The sequence below is a fragment of the Coregonus lavaretus genome, assembly GCF_964263955.1.
Source record: "Coregonus lavaretus genome assembly, chromosome: 30".
In the NCBI taxonomy this organism is placed as follows: Eukaryota; Metazoa; Chordata; class Actinopteri; order Salmoniformes; family Salmonidae; genus Coregonus; species Coregonus lavaretus.
In genome coordinates, this window is record NC_140017.1 from 437,353 (window position 1) to 463,077 (window position 25,725).

Consider the following 25,725-nt stretch of genomic DNA (forward strand, 5'->3'; position numbering starts at 1 on the left):
TGGAGTGGCCTAGCCACAGAAAACGTTTGACCTGTGTCATTGCCAACAAAGGGTATATAACAAAGTATTGAGAAACTTCTGTTATTGACCAAATACTTATTTTCCACCATAATTTGCAAATAAATTCATAAAAAATCATTTTTTTCTAATTTTGTCTGTCATAGTTGACGTGTACCTATGATGAAAATTACAGGCCTCTCTCATCTTTTTAAGTGGGAGAACTTGCACAATTGGTGGCTGACTAAATACTTTTTCCCCCCACTTTATCTCATTAATAGGTGTATCCCTGCTCTGTCCCTTGGTACAGTTTTAGAATAAGGATACCATCTTGAACCTGGTTAAAGTCTCCCACCACCACTGTATTGCCACCAATTATTTATCCCATGACCTTCTTAACCTTATGGAAAGACCCAGGATCCTCCTTGTTTGGTGCATAAATATTACACATATTAACCTTATTACCATCTACCAGAACCTCAACAGAAATCATTCTTCCTTCATCATCCTTATGTTGCTTTAATGTGACAAAATTCTACTTTCTATGTACCAACATTGCAACACCATGTTTGTTGCTTAAAAATGAGCTATGAAATACCTGCCCAACCCAATCCCTTTTCAATTTAGCAGCCTCTAAATCAACCAAATGAGTTTCTTTGTCACGTACGTTGAAGGACGGGTCAGACCAAGGCGCAGCGTGAAATGCATACATGTTTATAACAACGATAAACGATTAGTTACCGGAGTGTAACTCCAGTTCTATGAGTGGAGCGGAGCCCCATAGGGGAGCTCTGCTCCTAATGGTTTACCCTCTGCCCTAAGGCAGCAGCAGCCTAAGACAAATTATGCACACACCTACAGCCAATAGGAGTACAGGTGTCCCTATAAGAGGGGGTGCCTCCCCTCAATCAGCCTCCCGAGATATTTTTCTTCAGTGAGACTAGAGAGGGTCGGCAGGGCCTTAAGTCCTATGGGGCTCCGCTCCACTCATAGAACTGGAGTTACACTCCGGTAACTAATCGTTCTATATCGTGGAGCTCCGCCCCATAGGGGAGCTCTGCTCCTAATGGTTTAAGGCGGAGCGTAGAGCTCCAAAATGTACTCCCTGCCGAGCCTAACACTTCCCATCGAAACGAGAAAGTCAAGCCTAGCAATGGCTGCAACCGAGTCCCGCAGTACTGCAACTAAAAAACCCTACGGGCGTCACAATATACCGCGTCATCGGTTAAAAAAAACGCCCCACCTAGTCCAATGGCAATGCCAATGACTAGTGGGCAGATCACCAGAATAGAAGCCATACTAATCTGTACTAGCAGATAGATGTGCCTCAATATCCTGTGAAAACACTACCGACCACTAATGGAATGACATCAAGTGTCACTCTACATTATGAACGCGGTAGACCGCCTCACTCACTCAATGGAATCCCAGTGATTAGTGGGCAGGAACAAAAACATGAGTCATACTAACTGAACAAGCAGATAGATTACCTCATATTCTGTTAATCAACGCATGCCTCTACTGTACTGATCCTGTCAGTCAGGATTCATGTCACAAAATATGTTTTCTTATCCAAAGCGGACCTGATGGAAACCCAGTCCATAGTCCTGCTTCTCCTCTCTTTCTTGCTCAAGATCTCCCTTCAGCCACGCTGAGTACAGATCGAGCCAGAGAATTAGAAGACATATCTAAGAGATAGAAACGGATAAATGGAGACGGCGTCGACCAGGATGCTGCTCTACAGATATCCTCTACTCCTGTTCCTCTAAAAAGGGCAGTAGGAGCCGCTACTCCACGAGTGGAGTGAGCTCTGATACCCTGAGGCAATTGCCGCCCTGCTACCTCATAAGCTGTCTCAATGCCTTCACAAAGCCAGTGAGACAGCCTCTGTTTTGAAAGTGGTCTACCTAGTGCAGCTGCACCGTGACACACAAACAACTGAGGCGATGACCTAATCGCTGCTGTGCGCTCGACGTAACACGCCAAAGCACGTACCGGGCACAGGCGATGGAGCTTCTCCTCACTCCTCTCTCTATGAGGAGGAGGAGAAAAAGCCCACAGCTCCACGGTCTGTGACCTATATGAACTCTTAATAACCTTCGGCACAAATGCCGGGTTAGGACGTAACACTGCTCTGCTCAGGTCACCATTGATGGCCAGGCAGTCAGGTCTCGTCGAAAGAGCACACAAATCACTGACCCGCTTAGCTGTAGTCAAAGCGAGCAACAGTGCTGTCTTGATAGACAGCATCTTGAGGGGTATTTGATTCAATGGCTCGAACGGCGACTTACATAGCGCTTCGAGTACCAAAGCCAAATCCCACTGAGGAAGCGTGACTCTAGGTGTTGGCCTAAGTCGCCGCGTTCCTAATAGGAAGCGTTTCACTAGAGTGTAACTAAAGACATTGTCTCTGCCAAAACCCTCATGACAAGCTGAAATCGCTGCTGCAAACACTCTAATCGTGGCAGGCGATTTTTGCTTATCAAACATGAGCTGCAGAAAAGAGAGAATACTCTCCACCTGACAGCTCATGGGGTCCACACCTTGTGTGACACACCATCGTGAAAACACGTTCCATCTACTGGCATACATCTTAGAAATGGAACTGGCACGTGAACCCTGTATGGTCCTGATCACTGCATCAGATAACCCACGGCGCTCTAGCCTGTCCCTCTCAGCAGCCAGGCCATCAGTGGTTGGCCGATTATGGGCAATTTCCCTATCGTGTCAGCCACCTGAGACAACGCGTCCCGTCGATGTGGAAACCACAGAGCCCCCGGGCGATCGGGCGCTATCAGTATCACTGACAGCCCCCCTGACCTCACCCTGGCTAGCAGTGGGAGAATGCAGGACAGCGGAGGGAATGCATACAGGAGAACTCTCGGCCACGGTTGGTGCGCAAAGGCGTCCCTTCCCAGTGGCGGTTCGTCCTGTTCCCTCAGAGAGAACCACAGAGGACATTGCGCGTTCACGCGTGACGCGAATAGGTCCACCTCGGCTCTCCCGAATTGTTCCCAAATCTGGAGAACAATGTCTGGATGCAGACACCACTCGTCGTCTCGAGGACCCCCTCTTGACATGAGGTCTGCTCCTACGTTCAAGTAGCCCGGAATGTGTGCTGCTCTCAATGAGCGAAGGTACTCGTGAGCCCAGAGCCACAATTCCTCTGCCGCCCGATGGAGAGCAGGCGACCTGACTCCACCCTGGCGATTTATGTGGGCTACTGTGGTCCGGTTGTCTGACCAGACCAGCACATCGCAACCCCGAAGGGTAGACGCGAAGTGGGTCAGAACCAGTCGAACCGTTTCCAACTCCAGGAGGTTGATGTGACGACCTGATTGAGGCCACACACCTCCTATCGCTTGTGTCTGACATGTCCCTCCCCATCCCGTCAGGGACACATCCGTGAATACTGGGATGTGAGAGGACACCTTTCCTATCGGGACTCCGTGCGTGAGAAAGCGCGAGTTTCTCCAATAGTTTAGGTCTGCACTGAGCGAGAGGGGAACCACCACCAACCGATGACGTTGACGCAATGGGTCTAGTCTTAGTTGGGCGAACCATCGCTGCGTCCTGCGCATGTGCAGGAGTCCCAGCGGAACCACAGAGTGGGCTGACGACATGAGACCCAAAAGTGACATGATCGACAGCGCCGTCACCGTGTGATTCGGACGACACTTCCTTAGGGCTAGCAACAAGGCTACCCTTCGGGGGTCCGAGATTCGAGCCCTCATCCTCACAGTGTCTAGCTGTATCCCCAGGTAGACAATCTGATGAGTGGGCCAGGGCGCGCTCTTTTTCCAATTCACAGCGAACCCCAGACTTGTGAGATGCATCACTGTCTGTGTTGTGTGAGTGATCGCCAGCTCTGCTGACGGGGCGAGAACCAGTAGGTCGTCCAGGTAGGCTAGTAGCCGTATTCCCTGACGACGCAACGGTTCCAATGCCGCCTCCACACACTTGGAAAATGTGCGAGGTGCCAGGGCGTACCCAAATGGCATCCTCGTGTATTCGTACGCCACCCCTTGAAAGGCGAACCGCAGAAACTTCCTGTGACGCGGCTGAACCGGCACATGAAAGTACGCGTCCTTTAGGTCCATGCTCGTACAAAAGTCCCCTCTCTGGACACATTCCAGCAGACGTTTTGTCGTTAGCATTCGGAAGGGCCGTTTGGTTATGCTCTCGTTGAGAATGCGTAAATCCAAAATTGGCCTCACTCCCCCCGTCTTTTTGGGCACTAGGAAATAAGGCGAATATAGCCCTTTGTTCCTTTGCTCCCGGGGAACTACTGTCACCGCCTCCTTCGCCAAAAGTTCCGTAATCTCTGTCATCAGAGCGGCCACTTTGTCTGGCGTTTTCATCACCGTCTCCACCACTCCCCTGAACGGGGGTGGGGTCCGGTGGAATTGGAGAGCATAACCCTTCTGCAACGTCTGTTGTAGCCAGCGTGAGAGGGTGCAGCTTCTTCGCCACTGCCAGCAATGCTGAGAAAGTGGCTGTGCGCGAAGCTGTGGTGCATCCAGTAAGAAGGACCTGTATTCCTCTATGGCCCTTACCGCCACTGTTCCCCAACATTGAAGTGGTGGAACAGCCCAAGGTGGGCCTCCCGTGAAAGGGAGAGGAAATGCGTTCTGAGAAAGAAAGAGGAGTAGGGACGTCGGTTAAACCCGTAACCGTCGTATTCCTGCCCTCCTTGAACGCATCGCGGGCCTGAATTGCACTGACCGAGGCCACAGCCTGCGGCAGGGCACCATCCCCAGCAAGCGATTGCGTCATCTTAGGTGACTGCAATTTGCTATCAGAGCCCTTCACTACAGTACTCCTAGAAGTCTGTAGAATGAGGTCTCTATGAGGTAAAACAAGGCGGCGCCTTGATACCTTCTTAACTTTCACCTTCTGTGTGTGTTCAACTCTGCACCCCTGGTGGGTTGATTCACGCTCAGTGTGGTGAGTACTGGCTCGTTCTGTCAGGGGAGCTGATACTTTGGTTATACCCATAACGCTAGTAATCCTGCCCTCCGTGAACGTAGCATGGGTCTGAATCGCATTAACCGAGACCTTGGTCTGCGATAATGCGCCGTCCCCAGATAACTGCTGTGTTACAATGCCTGGGGGCGCCGATACTCTGGGCACCTTGGTGACCGCGGTAATCGGGCCCTCTGTGAACGCAGCATGGGTCTGGCTCGTACTAGTGGAGACCTTAGTCTGTACTAGTGCGCCATCCCCAAATAGCGGCTGCGTCCTCATGTCAGAATCTGACCGGGACTGCTGCCTTCTATGTAAAGCACTTCTTATACGTGAAGTGTGATGTGACGACCTGATTGAGGTCTTCTGGATACCTACTCTTAGTGCCTGTTCAGCAACGCACCCTCGGTGGGCTGAACGGCTCTTAGAGTGGTAAGGAAGAGAGGGTGAGATTTGAACGCTCTCAGACGTATTATGGAAAAGAGGCTCTTTGTTGACAAAGTCAGGTGGAGCCAACTCTTTATTAAACACATCAACAAAAGCATTTACATCAGCACCCGTCCCTTCAACCGAAGGGTGGGGGGGAACAGTGGGCGCGTTCGACACCATCGATGCGTCCTCCATCCTCTCCCCCACGTCCCGTCACGTACGCCTCCTCTTGCCTCCCTTGGAGGGCCAGGTCGGCGTCCTCGTCACCTCCCTCGCCGGCTGTAGTGGGGCTACCGTAGCTGCTGGGAGGGCCGAGCCCGCTCCCTTGCTGCTCGTGGCCGCCGGATGACGCCGATTACGCCGCCTCGTCGTAGATCCCGGTCTACTTAGAGGGGCGGAGGTAGATGGCCTTTGGGGAGGAGGGGGGCCGAGTCGTCCTGCCAACGGCAGGTGCTTGGCCAACTGCTTCTTCTCCTCCTCCAACTTCAAAAAACGCTCCGTCGCCTCTTTGACTGCGACCCCAAAGAGGCCGTCGTCAGAGAGGGGGGCGTTCAAGAGAGACGTCCTGTCTGCCTCTTTCATGGAAGTCAAAGACAACCAGAGGTGTCGTTCCCCGACCACCGAAGTGGCCATGGATCTCCCCGCGCAGACTGCGGACGCCTGTGTAAGGTGGAGTATGGCGGCAGAAATTCTGGACGCCTCCTCCACCTCCTCCGGTGCCATCTCTGTCTTACCCGTGGTTAAACGGGACAGAGAGGCCGCACAAGAGGGCAATGTTGTTAGCTGCTGCTACAGCTTGGGCTCCCAACCCAAAAGACTTCTCTAACAGCGACGCTGTGAGTCGGTCCTTCTGGGATGGCAACGTGGCCTTCTTGGAAGAGGGCCAAGGGCTCGAACCCGGTACAAGATACGCCGCCATGGCGCTCTCTAACCTGGGGATTCCCTGACCCTGAAGCCTTCCTTCCACTCTCGTGAATGGGAGATACGCTTTTACAGGCGAACGCGCCGCTAAAGGTGCCTCCCACGAGCCTCCAACGTACCCCGCCTTCCTTGGCCTGGAATAAGGACCGCCCTCCATCATATCAACCTCCGGTGTGGAGGGAAGAGGGGGCAGCTCTATTGCCAGCCGTTGAGCAGCTCTCTCAATGAGACCCGGAAAATCCGCTCTCAGAGAGGCTGCAGCGAAAGAGAGAGCTTCTGATCTCTCAGAGCTCGTATCCCCTTCGCTATAGGGACTACAAGCCCTCTCGCTCTCCAAAGGAAAGGGGGGCTTGAAAAGTATGAGGGACGGGGTCCGACTGTTCCATTGAAATGCCAGACCCTTCCTCAAAATCCCCATCTTCCCCCGAGTCTGCGCCGTCGGACGACGCCTCTGAAGCAGAGGCTAGTATCGACAACACATCCTCAAGGGGGATGTCCTCCCTGAAAAACGCCCAACGCTGCTTCCTCTCCTTTAAAGAAAGGAGGGCGCAGGAGGCGCAATTCGGGGGACTGCAGACGCCTTCCTTGGCATGCTGGGATCCCAAACACACGAAACATAAGTCGTGGTGGTCACCGGCCGCCATGGAAGTGCATCTGCACTGAAAAGAGCTTTTGGGGGTGGAAAATCTCCCGGTGTGCTCATTTAGACGACGTTGATGACTGGAATATCAACGGCGTTTTCGTCCTGAGTCTTCGTGCTTCGTCTCTTCTTGGCTCTTCAGTCTAGTCATCCAGTCGCTGAAGAAAAAGGGAGGCTGATTGAGGGGAGGCACCCCCTCTTATAGGGACACCTGTACTCCTATTGGCTGTAGGTGTGTGCATAATTTTGTCTCAGGCTGCTGCTGCCTTAGGGCAGAGGGTAAACCATTAGGAGCAGAGCTCCCCTATGGGAAGGAGCTCCACGATATAGAACACACGAACAAAACAACGTAACGTGAAGTCCTCAGGCTAAACACAAAACAAGCCTCTACACGGAACAAGATCCCACAACTAATGATTGCCAATAGGCTGCCTAAGTATGATCCCCAATCAGAGACAACAAGCGACAGCTGTCTCTGATTGGGAATCACACCCGGCCAAACATAGAAATACAACACCTAGAACGTAAACATAGTAATAACAACATAGAACTCTACACCCTGACTCAACATACTAGAGTCCCATAAGTCAGGGCGTGACATTCTTGGATAAAAGTTATATCAGCTTGTTGGGATTTGAGATAACATAAACATTTCTTCCTCTTAATAGGATTCTGTGAACCGTTAATATTCCATGAAATTATCTTTGTATATGTTTTCGACATTTATCAAACTTTGCATATTGGGTGTTAGAATTGTATTGAAAATCAATCATTTTCGATGCTGTCATGCTGTCACATATTACAACCTCAACCTTGGTCGTGCTAAAAACACTTGCAGGAGCCATGAACCTGATGACACAATACAAAACACAAAACAGTAACAACCACCCCACCCTTCTCCCCATGTTTTTCTACTTGAAGAGAAAAACCCTCCCTCACTCGGTCCGCGAGACACTAACAAGTGGTCACCCTAGTCCCAAGCCCCCCCATCCCCTCCCTTTCTCAATTTAGTAATCTACTTGAAAATATACAGGACACCTTAGTAAAAATATATATATGTATAAAAAGGAAATATGAAAGCAAGTACCCCCTTTCTTCCGCTTATTTAACCATAGCATATAGCTAACAATGCTTGTATTCACCCACCAAATGGCAATAAGACAAAATAATAGAGAAGAAAAATAAACTAAACTGAAATTAAAGGAAAGGAAAGGGGGAAAACAGCATTTTCTGTGCATTCATATAAAATCAGATCAATTAAAATAATGTTAATGTTGCTAGTTACATCTACTTACTTTATCGACATCTTTGCTTAAGGGTAGTTTTGACCAGGCAACTTGAATACAGTAACTGAGTAACCAACCGGCTAAACCTCCAGTGACCAAATTAGCATTGTAGCTATACGGTCTGAAATAGCCAAATACTGTAGCTATTAGTTAGCCGAATTGTCATTTCACAGTGTCTTTGCGATAGTGTGTCACACTAACACTGTCCCATATTGAACTCACAGGCCAATATAGCTATGCCATCCTTGCCCTTATTTCTAGTCCTCTGATTTTTCTTGAGGAATTCCGTCGCCTTGCAATAGTCATCGAAGCTCTGTCTTTCCCCCTTCCATGTAAAGCGTAGTACAGATGGGTAGGCGAGTGTGAAACGTACATCCAACTCATGCAGCCTTTTCCTTGTTGCGGCAAAACGCCTCCTTTTATCCACCAGCTCCTTGGTCAAATAGGGAAAGAATGATAGCTTGCAGCCCTTCCAGGTCACCTCTCTTTTATCCCGATACATTCCCTACGCAGCGGCCAGTATTCTCTCTCTCTCCAGGTCCCTGAGAAAGCGGATGATGATCGGTCTAGGCGGCTGATTCTCGCGTGGTATTGGTGCTAGGGAATGGTGGACTCGTTGAAGCCCAGATTCGTCCAGATCCACCCCCAGAGCCTCCAAGATAATTTGTCTTACGCATTCCCATGGCTTGCTATCCTCCAGGCACCTGTCTCGGTCAGCTGCGTCTTGCACGCTTCTGTGGAGATCCTCATACAGTTTGACATTCTTCTCGGCTTCCTTAATCAGTCGGTCGTTGTCGTCCTCTAGCGTTGATATTCGACCCTCTGCCTCACCTAGCCTCTGTAATATGACCGTTACATCTTCTTGTACAGTGAGGGAAAAAAGTATTTGATCCCCTGCTGATTTTGTACGTTTGCCCACTGACAAAGACATGATCAGTCTATAATTTTAATGGTAGGTTTATTTGAACAGTGAGAGACAGAATAACAACAAAAAAATCCAGAAAAAACTCATGTCAAAAATGTTATAAATTAATTTGCATTTTAATGAGGGAAATAAGTATTTGACCCCTCTGCAAAACATGACTTAGTAATTGGTGGCAAAACCCTTGTTGGCAATCACAGAGGTCAGACGTTTCTTGTAGTTGGCCACCAGGTTTGCACACATCTCAGGAGGGATTTTGTCCCACTCCTCTTTGCAGATCTTCTCCAAGTCATTAAGGTTTTGAGGCTGACGTTTGGCAACTCGAACCTTCAGCTCCCTCCACAGATTTTCTATGGGATTAAGGTCTGGAGACTGGCTAGGCCACTCCAGGACCTTAATGTGCTTCTTCTTGAGCCACTCCTTTGTTGCCTTGGCCGTGTGTTTTGGGTCATTGTCATGCTGGAATACCCATCCACGACCCATTTTCAATGCCCTGGCTGAGGGAAGGAGGTTCTCACCCAAGATTTGACGGTACATGGCCCCGTCCATCGTCCCTTTGATGCAGTGAAGTTGTCCTGTCCCCTTAGCAGAAAAACACCCCCAAAGCATAATGTTTCCACCTCCATGTTTGACGGTGGGGATGGCGTTCTTGGGGTCATAGGCAGCATTCCTCCTCCTCCAAACATGGCGAGTTGAGTTGATGGCAAAGAGCTCCATTTTGGTCTCATCTGACCACAACACTTTCACCCAATTCTCTTCTGAATCATTCAGATGTTCATTTGCAAACTTCAGACGGGCCTGTATGTGTGCTTTCTTGAGCAGGGGGACCTTGTGGGCGCTGCAGGATTTCAGTCCTTCACGGCGTAGTGTGTTACCAATTGTTTTCTTGGTGACTATGGTCCCAACTGCCTTGAGATCATTGACAAGATCCTCCCGTGTAGTTCTGGGCTGATTCCTCACCGTTCTCATGATCATTGCAACTCCACGAGGTGAGATCTTGCATGGAGCCCCAGGCCGAGGGAGATTGACAGTTCTTTTGTGTTTCTTCCATTTGCGAATAATCGCACCAACTGTTGTCACCTTCTCACCAAGCTGCTTGGCGATGGTCTTGTAGCCCATTCCAGCCTTGTGTAGGTCTACAATCTTGTCCCTGACATCCTTGGAGAGCTCTTTGGTCTTGGCCATGGTGGAGAGTTTGGAATCTGATTGATTGATTGCTTCTGTGGACAGGTGTCTTTTATACAGGTAACAAACTGAGATTAGGAGCACTCCCTTTAAGCGTGTGCTCCTAATCTCAGTTCGTTACCTGTATAAAAGACACCTGGGAGCCAGAAATCTTTCTGATTGAGAGGGTGTCAAATACTTATTTCCCTCATTAAAATGCAAATCAATTTATAACATTTTTGACATGCGTTTTTCTGGATTTTTGTTGTTGTTATTCTGTCTTTCACTGTTCAAATAAACCTACCATTAAAATTATAGACTGATCATTTCTTTGTCAGTGAGCAAACGTACAAAATCAGCAGGGGATCAAATACTTTTTTCCCTCACTGTATGTCCATCTGAGATTGCTTGAACTGAGAAACATCCGATTCAAGAGATTCAAGAATGGTGCTGACTCATTTCTTCCATGGCCTTCTGTAGGGATGATTGCAAGGCCGAAAACGAGCTGGGTTCTATGTCCTGCCCTTTCAAAATCATGCTTGCTGAAGTGCTAGCAACAGAGCTTGCCCTGTTAGCCACTGCGTTAGCGATTGTGCTATGTGTACATGTTGAAGCTGAATTCAACGCAGACATTGTTGAAAAACGTTGATAAAACAAATAAAAGTAACTTTCCCCACAAAAACAATTATACTAAATTGACTATTCTATCCAACTTTGAGGAAATTAGGAGGGTTTTATCGGGAGGCTCCTTTCACATTGCTTTGCTGCATCGCTTGACTCGACTTTACTTACTTTTGATATCACCCTAATAAAGTTAAGCAAGGTTTGTTGGTGTGGTTTGGCTATTATTAGGTTTAGCTACTGCAGGCCTATAAAGGCAGTGAGCACTCCAACTGACTCCGACAGTTGAACTTGAGGTAATGAAGTATGTTTTAGGCCTACCAGAGTTACTCCTTTAATCTAACAATATAATCCTTATCTTTATAAAAAATATTCGGATAGAAAATTAACGAATTAGCCTCCTTCTGCATGCCTATATCTGTATAGTAGTAGCCTATCTGACAAGTATAAAGAAATCCATGTCGATGTCGGGAACATGGCGCAGGCAGATCTCCGTCTTTCTCGTGGTCTCTCTAGGGCTAGGCCTAAGCTTGTCTCCCTTAATGTACAGTGAGGGAAAAAAGTATTTGATCCCCTGCTGATTTTGTACGTTTGCCCACTGACAAAGACATGATCAGTCTATAATTTTAATGGTAGGTTTATTTGAACAGTGAGAGACAGAATAACAACAACAAAAAACAGAAAGAAGCATGTCAAAAATTTTATAAATTGATTTGCATTTTAATGAGGGAAATAAGTATTTGACCCCTCTGCAAAACATGACTTAGTACTTGGTGGCAAAACCCTTGTTGGCAATCACAGAGGTCAAACGTTTCTTGTAGTTGGCCACCAGGTTTGCACACATCTCAGGAGGGATTTTGTCCCACTCCTCTTTGCAGATCTTCTCCAAGTCATTAAGTTTTCGAGCCTGACGTTTGGCAACTCGAACCTTCAGCTCCCTCCACAGATTTTCTATGGGATTAAGGTCTGGAGACTGGCTAGGCCACTTCAGGACCTTAATGTGCTTCTTCTTGAGCCACTCCTTTGTTGCCTTGGCCGTGTGTTTTGGGTCATTGTCATGCTGGAATACCCATCCATGACCCATTTTCAATGCCCTGGCTGAGGGAAAGGAGGTTCTCACCCAAGATTTGACGGTACATGGCGCCGTCCATCATCCCTTTGATGCGGTGAAGTTGTCCTGTCCCCTTAGCAGAAAAACACCCCCAAAGCATAATGTTTCCACCTCCATGTTTGACGGTGGGGATGGTGTTCTTGGGGTCATAGGCAGCATTCCTCCTCCTCCAAACACGGCGAGTTGAGTTGATGCCAAAGAGCTCGATTTTGGTCTCATCTGACCACAACACTTTCACCCAGTTCTCCTCTGAATCATTCAGATGTTCATTGGCAAACTTCAGACGGGCCTGTATATGTGCTTTCTTGAGCAGGGGGACCTTGCGGGCACTGCAGGATTTCAGTCCTTCACGGCGTAGTGTGTTACCAATTGTTTTCTTGGTGACTATGGTCCCAGCTGCCTTGAGATTATTTACAAGATCCTCCCGTGAAGTTCTGGGCTGATTCCTCACCGTTCTCATGATCATTGCAACTCCACAAGGTGAGATCTTGCATGGAGCCCCAGGCCGAGGGAGATTGACAGTTATTTTGTGTTTCTTCCATTTGCGAATAATCGCACCAACTGTTGTCACCTTCTCACCAAGCTGCTTGTCGATGGTCTTGTAGCCCATTCCAGCTTTGTGTAGGTCTACAATCTTGTCCCTGACATCCTTGGAGCGCTCTTTGGTCTTGGCCATTGTGGAGAGTTTGGAATCTGATTGATTGATTGCTTCTGTGGACAGGTGTCTTTTATACAGGTAACAAACTGAGATTAGGAGCACACCTTTTAAGAGTGTGCTCCTAATCTCAGCTCGTTACCTGTATAAAAGACACCTGGGAGCCAGAAATCTTTCTAATTGAGAGGGGGTCAAATACTTATTTCCCTCATTAAAATGCAAATCAATTTATAACATTTATAACATGTGTTTTTCTGGATTTTTTTGTTGTTATTCTGTCTCTCACTGTTCAAATAAACCTACCATTAAAATTATAGACTGATCATTTCTTTGTCAGTGGGCAAACGTACAAAATCAGCAGGGGATCAAATACTTTTTTCCCTCACTGTACATTTTTTAAATATGAATATCATACAGTTGACACCTATATGCATGCAATGCCCTGATGCATTTAGCGCTTATATCTCATACAGTTGAACCGTGAGGTAGATAATTATTGTTTTAGGAAAGTAAAAACCAATAAAACAATAGACTATAAAGTTGTGAATATTCTAAGCATCGAAACACAACAAATAGTTTTTTTGTAATTTGTTATAGGCAGTTTTCAAGGACACATAACTGTGGATCATTTTACCAATATTGCTTATTTATTGATGGCGCTGGCAGCACCCAGTTGGAGGTTTCTCTCTCTCTCTCTTTCTATTCTTGGATCTGAACCGGTCTCTTGGATCCGAACCAGCACGGGATTGTTTGGGTCTGTTTTCCACAGTCCTTTTTGGAACGGGTCTGACTGTCCTCGGGTCCATTTGGAATGCGTCTCAGTTTTTTAAAAAGGAATTTATGAAAATTGGTCGGGTGAGAAAGCCACGGATCCATTTCGTAACAGGTCCAAAAAGTTGAAGACCTCTACGGTGGTGGCTGGAGAGCGGAGATATTGGACGGACGGGCTCATTGGAATGGAATGTGTTTGACATCCTTCCATTCATTCCATTTCATTCCAGACATTGCAATGATGAGCCCTATATCTCTGCCCACCAGCCTCCTCTGTCAGTGACAGCATTCAACTCTACCTTTGCTGCTTACATAGTTTGGCATCCCCCAGCGGAGCAAAACTAACGTACACACTAACATACAGACTGACCGTTAGTCATGAGTTATTGGTGAATCATGCCCAACTGTCCTTCCCTGCTGATTATCAATCAAATACCTTTTTCCATCTCGGTAGTGTTGACTAAAAGCCAATGGGTGTAAATCCTGTCATGACCTTTAGCATGATTTGCTCTGTGCGCTTACAGGAGCACTCTGTGTGAGTGGCTGTATATTCTGACTGAATGGTATACGAGGAGGGGGATTGTTTTCTGTTTAAAGCTGTCATCAAGGCAAGAGTGTGCAAAGCTGTCATCAAGGCAAAGGGTGGCTATTTGAAGAATCTCAAATATTAAATATATTTTGATTTGTTTAACACTTTTTTGGTTACTACATGATTCCATATGTGTTATTTCATAGTTTTGATGTCTTCACTACTATTCTACAATGTAAAAAATAGTAAAAATAAAGAAAACCTTTGAATGAGTAGGTGTGTCCAAACTTTGACTTGTAGTGTATATCACAAGAAAGAGGAGAAAGCGGCCTTTGCACAAGTGAAGATTTAATTCATTTGAAATGTTTACTAAGTACCTCATCTACAAAAGAAGCTGCTCCCGAAAATGTACAACAAATTCTTGCAAATACCAGGTTTAGTCTTACACACATCGTAAACTATTTGTGTGTTGGTAAATTCTAAGGCAAGACCTTTAGATTATAAAACAGGTGGGTATTATTTTTTTAAACACAATCTCCACCTAATGTTGAATATGCAATGTTGAATATGAGTGAAAGACTTAGTGAAAGCTAAAGGAGATTGTGAGGGGGCGGTACTATAAAGATGCGGCTGCATATCCGTGGCTGCATATCCGACTTCTCTGGAACCCTCTTCCTGACAACTAAATGTCCTCTTCTGCGCAAGCGCGGCATTCTCTACTTTATGCACAGTCTCTGCACTACTTGTTTGGCTGCTCAGAGAACAGGCTACTCTGGCGAATGATACTTGTTTATTCAAATTAGATCAAAGCTGAATCAATGCCTGCAGGATCACATAATGATATTATTCTTCATAGAACCGCATATAATAGCATAGTATAACGTTACAAAAAACACCAACTCATATCTTATAAAATGTGTGACCGACCGGCTCGATTCGGTGTTATGTAGCAAAATTTGAAATTGTGTTTTTTACATTGGATAAAGGTAGAGACTCAGAGCTAGAAAATGGTAAATCATTCACTACAGTTGAGGAGCAATGGGAAAGTAATGCTGTTTTGAAAGTTGATATATTCGTAACCCCACTTTTGAGAAAATGTTCCTTGAATGTTTTGGTACCTACTGGAGAGCTCTTTTTTGTCTACACCCATTCAGTATTGTTCACACCCTCTTAAGCCTTAGCCCCACCCATCTCTTTAAGGATTCACATGTGAGGCCATGTGCTAAACAGAGTGAGTATGGTAGTGTACTAAACAACCAAAGATTTTAAGACTAAAGGCTGGTTTATACTACGTCTATCGACATGTCTGTAGACAGTTGTCGCAGTGACATCATGAACATTCTATTGTCGTCCGACATCAAACTTGTCATTGTCATTATGAGAAAGTATAAACACAAAAACTACAGGCTGCATGACATCAGCAGCCTGGTGGTCCAAAACAGCATAACTGGTGTATTTTAACACCAATAAACCCTTCCGTTTAAAAATGAATTAAGTATATGTCAATTTAGCAAACCAGGCAACTAAAAGCAACTTTCTAAACAATATTGTGGTTAGTTTCTAGCTTGTTAGCTAGCTAGCTAACATTGAGTTAGCTGGCTAGCCAGTTAAAATAACGACCATATCATATTGCTGACAACGTGTTAACTTGAGCTAATTTGTATTCATTATTACAGGAATATAAACTCACAACAAGATCATTATTTACAAGTTAATGGCGAGCTAATTACAGAAAATAGCTTACGGTTGTGAGTGTGACGAAATCAAAGCAGGGCGTTCGACCTGAGAATTTTAGAACTTGGACACTGTCTCATTGGCCTAACTTTATATCCTAATTTGACTTAGATGCAGGTCATGTTGTTCTTCACATTACTGTCTCTGGTAAACACACACTATATCAAATAAAATCAAAGTGTATTTGTCACATGCACAGGATACAGAAGGTGTAAACAGTACAGTGAAATGGTTACTTCCATAGTGGAGTCTTTTGTTTAGACATGTAGCTAGCTAGCTAAACAATAATCCCAACTCATAACGTTACTACCCTGTATGAATCTGCAGGTAGCTAACCATCTAGGTTCAATGTTAGCTAGCTAGCTAACATTAGGCTATAACTAGCAATGCAAATGTTATACAACAGCCTTCAGTGGGTTCTCTTTTCAACTCCCTCCGCATATTTGCAATCAAACACCAGAATTTTTTCCATCTCCTTAGCTATCATACGCTGCTTCCACCGGGCATTCCACTGATATCAAAACTCGGTCCTCCAGAAAGTGGAGAGCAACACTTTTGCAGTTCTTCATGATATCTTTCAAAAAAGCCGTGTTAGAAAGGATTACCTACACATACTGAGCAGCTCATGTTATACACAGAAGCATGCTACATGGCAGACCAATCCGAACTCATCTCTCGACATGTCCAGCCCATCCATTATCTCAGCCAATCATGGCTAGGGGGAAGGTTTGTTATTAAGGCACATGAAAATTCACATGTTCCAGAAGGCATTTCTGCCAAAAAGCGCATTTTGATAAAAAATTTATGTTTACATTCAAATGCCTCTCCTGTGAAGTAGTGATGAGTGACATACACCTAGTTTCCTGAATCAAGTCACATTTTAGGATGATTGTGCGAATGGAAAGTACATTTTTCTCTAATGTGGCCAAAACTCAACAGCACGCACCACTAGGCAAAATATGTACTTGCTTGAAACTAAACACAGGTATGATATAGTTTGTTATCCATCTGCTCTAAGATTTGCTCACTGTACATAATTCAAAACAACACTGTAGGCTACTTTGAAACAACACTGTATAACTCAAGAAGATCTAAATGGTTGGCATGCAGATGCTGCATGGACTTTTCACCGGTAAAACTTGAAGAATTATCATTCATGATTGACAGTGAGAAATGTGAAGGTGACCACAAAAATGTGTGAGTAAAGTAGAGAAACACATGCGCAGAACGTGAATGCGCAGAACGTGATTTGGATCTTCAGCTCTGGGGAAAAGGGATCCAGAGGGGCAGGGCGGGTTCGGTCTTTACTAAACTATGTCCATGTGTATACGCAAATTAGTTGTTATTTACAAACTTTATAATTCTATCACTGTAATAATAAAACTCAAAGACACCAAGTCCTTTACATTCAACACTGAAACCTGGGAAGGTGCCGTCTTCACTGCCAGCAGGCACTTTGCAGCAGGCTGTGAAACAACACTGGCTCAGAAGAGAGAGAATAGGAAAGAACATCAGCACACCACCGAAACATCCATAACATCCGGGCCAGCCTACAAATGTGACAACTGTGGCCGAGTCTGTCTCTCACGTATTGGACAATAAATCAATGGTCTCCTGAGACTACGATGCCGCCGCCTCTGAATAATACAACACATAGGGGCCGTATATGGTTTTAAAATGTTGCTATGTGCCGTTTCAAAGAGGAAAACCTTTATATTTTACATTAAATTGAATAACTGAATTGCCACCTATTCAGTCAATATTTTAGTGTTTATTACATTTCAAAGAATAAAAGAGCATTGAGTATCGTACTCCATTATGCAGTTGCATTTTATTTTTATAAATGTTTATAAATTTTCACAACCGTTGCTACTATAATATAATGACATGTATGTGGCAAGAAATTATTTGGATTCTGTGCTTACTCCTTTTTGGATTTGTGAGTGGAGGCTACAAACAAACACAAAACTGACGATTAAGACTTTGATGACCTTTACAAATGACACATGATCTTTTCCTCTAAAACTTGCTATTTTGACTGTAGGTATATACTGAGTGTACAAAACATTGTGAAACATTTACATCACAGGTGCATCTTTATTTGTATTTACTTTTATTTTATCCTTATTTTACCAGGTAAGTTGACTGAAAACACATTGTCATTTACAGCAACGACCTGGGGAAAAGTTTCAGGGGAGAGGAGTCCAGGTGAAAGCTATGATCCTTTATTGATGTCACTTGTTAAATCCGCTTCAATCAGTGTAGATGAAGGGGAGGAGACAGGTTAATGAAGGATTTTTAAGCCTTAAGATAATTGAGACATGGATTGTGAATGTGTGCCATTCAGAGGGTGAATGGGCAAGACAAAATATTTAAGTGCCTTTGAACGGGGTATGGTAGTAGGTGCCAGGTGCACCAGTTTGTGTCAAGAACTGCAACGCTGCTGGGTTTTTCACGCTCAACAGTTTTCCATGTGTATCAAGAATGGTCCATCACCCAAAGGACATCCAGCCAACTTGGCACAATTGTGGGAAGCATTGGAGTTAACATGGGCCAGCATCCCTGTGGAACTCTTTCAACATCTTGTCCTTGCAGAGTCCATGACCCAATGCGACGAATTGAGGCTGTTTTGAGGGCAACACAATAGTAGGAAGGTGTTCTTAATGTTTTGTACGCTCAGTGTATATGGGACAAATAGGAAACATATTTAAGCTGTATGTATATATTCTATGTTGTTGTGTGCGTGCGTGCGTGCGTAAGGCTGTGTGTGTATGTGTGCACGTGTGCGCATCAGCTGTCATAGTCATAGGCAATTTGGTAATATGGAGGAGAGCTTTTTGGATCCATGATTGTGTCCTTGCATCTATGACATTTGGAATGTCTGAATCATTTTGCATATGTAATGTGATTTATCGATGTAACAAAATTATTTAAAACATGTTTCCTGGCAGGATCGGTGAGGATGTGGCGAGGGCAACGGAGGGAGGCTACGCAGGGAAACACTTCCGAATGGGCTTCATGACCATGCCGGCGCCCCAGGACCGCCTTCCCTCCTCCTGTGGCCAGGGCTTCACTGTGCGTTCCCAGTCTCTACACTCCGTTGGCAGTGGAGACGAGGATGGGAGCCCCAACTCCCGTAAGCAACCGCCGCCCAAACCCAAGAGAGACCCCAACACTAAGCTCAGCATCTCCTCTGAGGGTGTGAACTCTGGATCTGCCTCCAGCAATTGCAACAGAGACAGCCTGGACAAGTTTGACCGTGAGTGGCCTGGCCTGTGTGTGTGTGTGTGTGTGTGTGTGTGTGTGTGTGTGTGTGTGTCCATGTCAACTTCAAATGAGGTTACTGTTCTTATGAGGAAACTTCTTAGGTAGCCTGATCCTATATATTGTACAGTTGAAGTCTGAAGTTTACATACACCATAGCCAAATATATTTAAACTCAGTTTTTCACAATTCCTGACATTTAATCCTAGTAAAAATTCCCTGTCTTAGGTCAGTTAGGATCACCACTTTATTTTAAGAATGTAAAATGTCAGAATAATTGTAGAGAGAATGATTTATTTCAGCTTATATTTCTTTCATCACATTCCCAGTGGGTCAGAAGTTTACACACACTCAATTAGTATTTGGTAGCATTGCCTTTAAATTGTTTAGCTTGGGTCAAACGTTTCGGGTAGCCTTCCAGAAGCTTCCCACAATAAATTGGGTGAATTTTGGCCCATTCCTACTGACAGAGTAAGGTTTGTAGGCCTCCTTGCTCGCATACGCTTTTTCAGTTCTGCCCACAAATGTTCTATAGGATTGAGGTCAGGGCTTTGTGATGGCCACTCCAATACCTTGACTTTGTTGTCCTTAAGCCATTTTGCCACAACTTTGGAAGTATGCTTGGGGTCATTGTCCATTTGGAAGACCCATTTGCGACCAAGCTTTAACTTCCTGACTGATGTCTTGAGATGTTGCTTCAATAGATCCACAACATTTTCCTTCCTCATGATGCCATCTATTTTGTGAAGTGCACCAGTCCCTCCTGCAGCAAAGCACCCCCACAGCATGATGCTGCCACCACCGTGCTTCACGGTTGGGATGGTGTTCTTCGGCTTGTAAGCAGCCCCCTTTTTCCTCCAAACATAACGATGGTCATTATGGCCAAACAGTTCTATTTTTGTTTCATCAGACCAGAGGACATTTCTCCAAAAAGTACGATCTTTGTCCCCATGTGCAGTTGCAAAATGTAGTCAGGCTTTTTTATGGCGGTTTTGGAGCAGTGGCTTCTTCCTTACTGAGTGGCCTTTCAGGTTATGTTGATATAGGACTCGTTTTACTGTAGATATAGATACTTTTGTACCTGTTTCCTCCAGCATCTTCACAAGGTCCTTTGCTGTTGTTCTGGGATTGATTTGCACTTTTCGCACCAAAGTACGTTCATCTCTAGGAGACAGAACGCATCTCCTTCCTGAGCGGTATGACAGCTGCGTGGTCCCATGGTGTTTATACTTGCATACTATTGTTCGTACAGATGAACGTGGTACCTTCAGGCGTTTGGACTTGGCTGATTTCTTTTGATTTTCCTATGATGTCAAGCAAAGAGGCACTGAGTTTGAAGGTAGGCCTTGAAATACAATTACAGGTACACCTCCAATTGACTCAAATGATGTCAATTAGCCTATCAGAAGCTTCTAAAACCATGACATCATATTCTTTAATTTTCCAAGCTGTTTAAAGGCACAGTCAATTTAGTGTATGTAAACTTCTGACCCACTGGAATTGTGATAAGCAAGCATTTCACGGTAAGGTCTACACCTGCTGTATTCGGCGCATGTGACAAATACAATTCTATTTTACTTGAAACCCGCTGATTCCAAGTAAAATAATGCAGAGTTAAAAATCACGAGAATTAACAACAGAAAATGTAAAATGGTAACACAATAAATAACAATAATGAGGCTATATAAATAGGGGTATGAGGTAGCTGAAGTAAAATGTACATGTAGGTAGGGGTAAAAGTGACTAGGCAATTGGAAATCAGGATAGATAATAAACAGAGTAGCAGCAGCGTATGTGGAGAGTGTGAAAGTGTACATGTATGTGTGTGTGTGGTGTCAATATGCATGTGTGTGTGTTTTTTTTGTTTGTGTGTGTGTGTGGTGTTCAGGTTCCTTTTGGTCCCAGACTTGGCACTCTGGTACCGCTTGCCGTAGCAGAGTGAACAGTCTATGGCTTGGGTGGCTGGGGTCTTTGACAATTTGCTGGACCTTCCTCTGACACCGCCTGGTATAGAGGTCCTGGATGGCAGGGAGCTCCGCCCAGTGATGTACTGAGCCGTCCACACCACCATCTGTAGCGCCTTGCGATCGAGGGCGGTTCAGTTGCCATACCAAGCGGTGATGAAGCCAGTCAAGATGCTCTCAATGGTGCAGCTGTAGAGCTTTTTGAGGATCTGAGGGGCCATGCCAAATCTTTTCTACCTTCTGAATGGGATGAGGCGCTGTCATGCCTTTTTCACGTCTGTGCTGGTGTGAGAGGACCATGTCTTAAGTGATGTGGACACAGAGGAACTTGAAGCTCTCGACCAGCTCCACTACAGCCCCATCGATGTGGTCAATGATCAGCTCCTTTGTCTTGCTGATGTTGACGGAGATGGCGGCCTCGCGACTAGCTCTTAGGAAACTTTGCGGTATTTTTTTTATTTTTATGTATTATTATTTTTACATTACTAGCTAATAAAATGTTTTGTATCATTACATACAGCCAGGAAAAACTATTGGATATCAGAGCGGCGGTAACTCACCAGAACTACCAGCATTACGATAAGGAATACAACTTTCCCGAAGCAGATCCTTTGTTCGTGCTCCCCAGGGCAATTGAACTGATTCCAGGGCCGTCCCAAAACATCGCCGGCGGAGGAGAGGCACTCGGAGAGCCCTGCTGGTTCGACTTAGGAGGCGCGCACACCAACCACCGCTTCCGAGTATATTACTAGCTAATGTTCAGTCTTTGGATAACAAAGTTGACGAGCTCAGGGCAAGGGTTTCTTTCCAGAGAGACATCAGAGCCTGTAACATACTTTGTTTAATGGAAACATGGCTCTCACAGGATATTCTGTCGAAATCGGTCCAGCCAGATGGGTTCTCAGTTCATCGTGCAGACATAAATAAATATCTCTCTGGGAAGCAGAAGGGCCCACTACTGTACTCCTTGTTCACCCATGACTGCATGGCCAGATGGCATCCCTAGCCGCGTCCTCAGAGCATGCGCAGACCAGCTGGATGGTGTGTTTACGGACAAATTCAATCTCTCCCTATCCCAGTCTGCTGTCCCCACATACTTCAAGATGGCCACCATTGTTCCTGTACCCAAGAAAGCACAGGTAACTGAACTAAATGACTATCGCCCCATATCACTCACCTCTGTCATCATGAAGTGATTTGAGAGACTAGGCAAGGATCATATCACCTCTACCTTACCTGTCACCCTAGACCCACTTCAATTTGCTTACCGCCCCAATAGATCCACAGACGATGCAATCGCCATCACACTGTACACTGCCCTATCCCATCTGGACAAGAGGAATACCTATGTAAGAATGCTGTTCATTGACTATAGCTCAGCATTCAACACCATAGTACCCTCCAAGCTCATCATTAAGCTTGAGGTCCTAGGTCTGAACCCCGGCCTGTGCAACTGGGTCCTGGACTTCCTGACGGGCCGCCCCCCAGGTGGTGAAGGTAGGAAACAACACCTCCACTTTGCTAAGGTGAGCAGGCTATGTTGTTCAAACAGTTGGAGATGGACAGGAGGGTCTATTCATAACAGTTCAACTGTTCTACCTTGTTAGCAAGCAAATAGATCCAAGTTTTCCAACAGTCTTGATGGAGTTCCCACATATGCTGAGCACTTATTGGCTGCTTTTCCTTCACTCTACTGTCCGACTCATCCCAAACCATCTCAATTGGGTTGAGGTCGGGATATTGTGGAGGCCAGGTCATCTGATGCAGCACTCCATCACTCTCCTTCTTGAGGTGTGTTGGGTCATTGTCCTGTTGAAAAACAAATAAAAGTCCCACTAAGCCCAAACCAGATGGGATGGCGTGTCGCTGCAGAATGCTGTGGTAGTCATGCTGGTTAAGTGAATTCTAAATCAATCACAGACAGTGTCACCAGCAAAGCACCCCCACACCATAACACCTCCTCCTCCATGCTTTACGGTGGGAACTACACATGCGGAGATCATCCGTTCACCCACACCACGTCTCACAAAGACACAGCAGTTTGGACTCCAGACCAAAGGAACATTTCCACGGGTCTAATGTCCATTGCTCATGTTTCCTGGCCCAAGCAGGTCTCTTCTTCTTATTGGTGTCCTTTAGCAGTTTTCTTTGCAGCAATTCGACAATGAAGGCCTGATTCACAAAGTCCCCTCTGAACAATTGATGTTGAGATGTGTCTGTTACTTGAACTATGTGAAGCATTTATTTGGGCTGCAATTTCTGAGGCTGGTAACTCTAATGAACATCCTCTGCAGCAGAGGTAACTCTGGGTCTTCCATTCCTGTGTCGGTCCTCATGAGAGCCAGTTTCAACATAGCGCTTGAAGGTTTTTGTGACTGCACTTGAAGAAACTTTCAAAGTTCTTGACATTTTCGGTATTGACTGACCTTCATGTCTTAAAGTAATGATAGACTGTTGTTTCTCTTTGCTTATTTTAGTTATTCTTGCCATAATATGGACTTGGTCTTTTACCAAATAGGGCTCTCTTCTGTATACCCCCCCTACCTTGTCACAACACAACTGATTGGCTCAAACACATTAAGAAGGGAAGAAATTCCACAAATTAACTTTTAAGAAGGCACCCCTTTTAATTCCAGGTGACTACCTCATGAAGCTGGTTGAGAGAACGCCAAGAGTGTGCAAAGCTGTCATCAAGGCAAAGGGTGGCTATTTGTAGAATCTCAAATATAAAATATGTTTTGATTTGTTTAACACTTTTTTGGTTACTACATGATTCCATATGTGCTATTTCATAGTTTTGATGTGTTCACTATTATTCTACAATGTAAAAAATAGTAAAAATAAAGAAAAACCCTTGAATGAGTAGGTGTGTCCAAACTTTTGACTGGTACTGTATATATAAGATAAACATACTGTTGACACTTAGGCTATGGTGTAATGGAATGTTTTGCCTTGTGTGGTAGGCTTTGTGGGTTTTGACACTCTTATGTAGGTGTCATAACAGCCATAAAATAAGTACCGTGGCAGGTTTTGTGGGTTTTGACACTCTTATGTAGGTGTCATAACAGCCATAAAATAAGTACCGTGGTAGGTTTTGTGGGTTTTTACGCTCTTATGTAGGTGTCATAAACAGCCATAAAATAACACAATATATGTCACAACGTGTCTAAATATATTTGTCATGACCATATAATAACAGGTTATGACAAGTTATGTCAGCTGTTATAACATATTATGACATGGTTATGACTGTGTTATAAGGTGTTATGCCGCTGGGTGTCAAGTGTTAACAGAGATTGTTGATGAGATCTGTGTTCATTTTCTATAATGCCTGCTACAAGAAATTGGTCATTATTAGTGAATGTGCATTGTGCATCGTTCTTTAAAAATTTGTAACAAAAATCGCATTTTCATAACAATACTTGAAATCCAGATTAGTGATTATTGCAAAAAAGCAGGTTCAACTATTTTGATAAAATAATTACATGATTAGTGGGTCTTATGGTTCTGAAAGGCTTATATTTAGCCTAGGTATAATTTTACAGGCCCTGAATTCATTAGATTATTCATGGCTGTTTGAAATGCAGTGTATTGACCTATAATTATGCAACACATATTTTTTCTAGGAAACATTTAAAAAATCTAGATATGATATTGTGAATCGCCCATAAGTTTGAAACAATCGAGATATAATTTTTAGGCCATATCGCCCAGCCCTAGCTTGGAGGGGACTAGGGTGTTGAATGCTGAGCTTGTCCAGGTGGGAGAGAGAAGTGTGGAGTGCAATAGAGATTGTGTCATCTGTGGATCGGTTGGGGCGGTATGTGAATTGGAGTGGGTCCAGGGTGTCTGGGATGATGGTGTTGATGTGTGCCATGACCAGCCTTTCAAAACATGGTTACAGATGTGAGTCCTACGGGACGATAGTCATTTAGGCAGGTTACCTTTGAGTTCTTAGGAACAGGGACAATGGTGGTCTGCTTGAAACATGTTGGGATTACAGACTGGGACAAGGACATGTTGAAAATGTCTGTGAAGACACTTACATTTACATTGTAGTCATATAGCAGATACTCTTATCCAGAGCGACTTACAGTTAGTGAGTGCATACATAATTGTTTTTATGTTTTCATACTGCAGCTGGTCTGCGCATGCTCTGAGAACTCAGTCGCCCAGGACAGCAGGGGATCTCATGCCTGGCTTAGTCTTGTTTGCCTCGAAGCAAGCATAGAAGGCATTCAGGTCGTCTGGGAGGTTTGTGTCACTGGGCAACTCACGCCTGGTTTTCCTTTGGTAATCCGTGATTTTCTGCAAACGAGCGTTGGAGCCGGTGTAGTAGGATTCTATCTTAGTCCTACTTTGACCTTTTCCATGTTTGATGGCTCGTCGGAGGTCATAGCGGGCTTTCTTGTAAGCGTCCATGTCCTTGTCCCGTTCCTTGAAAGTGGTAGCTCTTTAGCCCGGTGCGGATAGTGGCTTTTGGTTTGGGTACGTACATTTGGTCACTGTGAGGACGACGTTTTCAATGCATTTATTGATGAAACCCCTGACTGATGTGGTAAACTCCTTATTGTTATCGGATATTCCAGTCTGTGCTAGCGAGGCAGTCTTGTAGCTTAGCGTCCGCTTCTTCAGACCACTTCCATATTGACCACTGGTACTTCCTGTTTGAGTTTCTGCTTGTAAACAGGAAACAGGAGGATGGCGTCATGGTTTGATTTGCCGAAGGAATGGCGAGGGAGTGCCTTGTAT

The 25,725-nt window shown here is 45.1% G+C and overlaps 1 protein-coding gene across 1 annotated transcript in view; it reads left to right on the forward strand.

Moving 5' to 3' along the window:
• LOC311105359 (neuronal tyrosine-phosphorylated phosphoinositide-3-kinase adapter 2-like) overlaps nt 1-25,725 on the forward strand; it is a gene marked incomplete at both ends in the record, with an annotated part of 136,883 nt that overhangs the window by 76,787 nt on the left and 34,371 nt on the right. Inside the window, one exon of the mRNA XM_084147487.1 lies at nt 18,697-19,004. Within this exon, the coding sequence (XP_084003613.1) occupies nt 18,697-19,004 (308 nt within the window). The remainder of the gene's footprint in view (nt 1-18,696; nt 19,005-25,725) is intronic.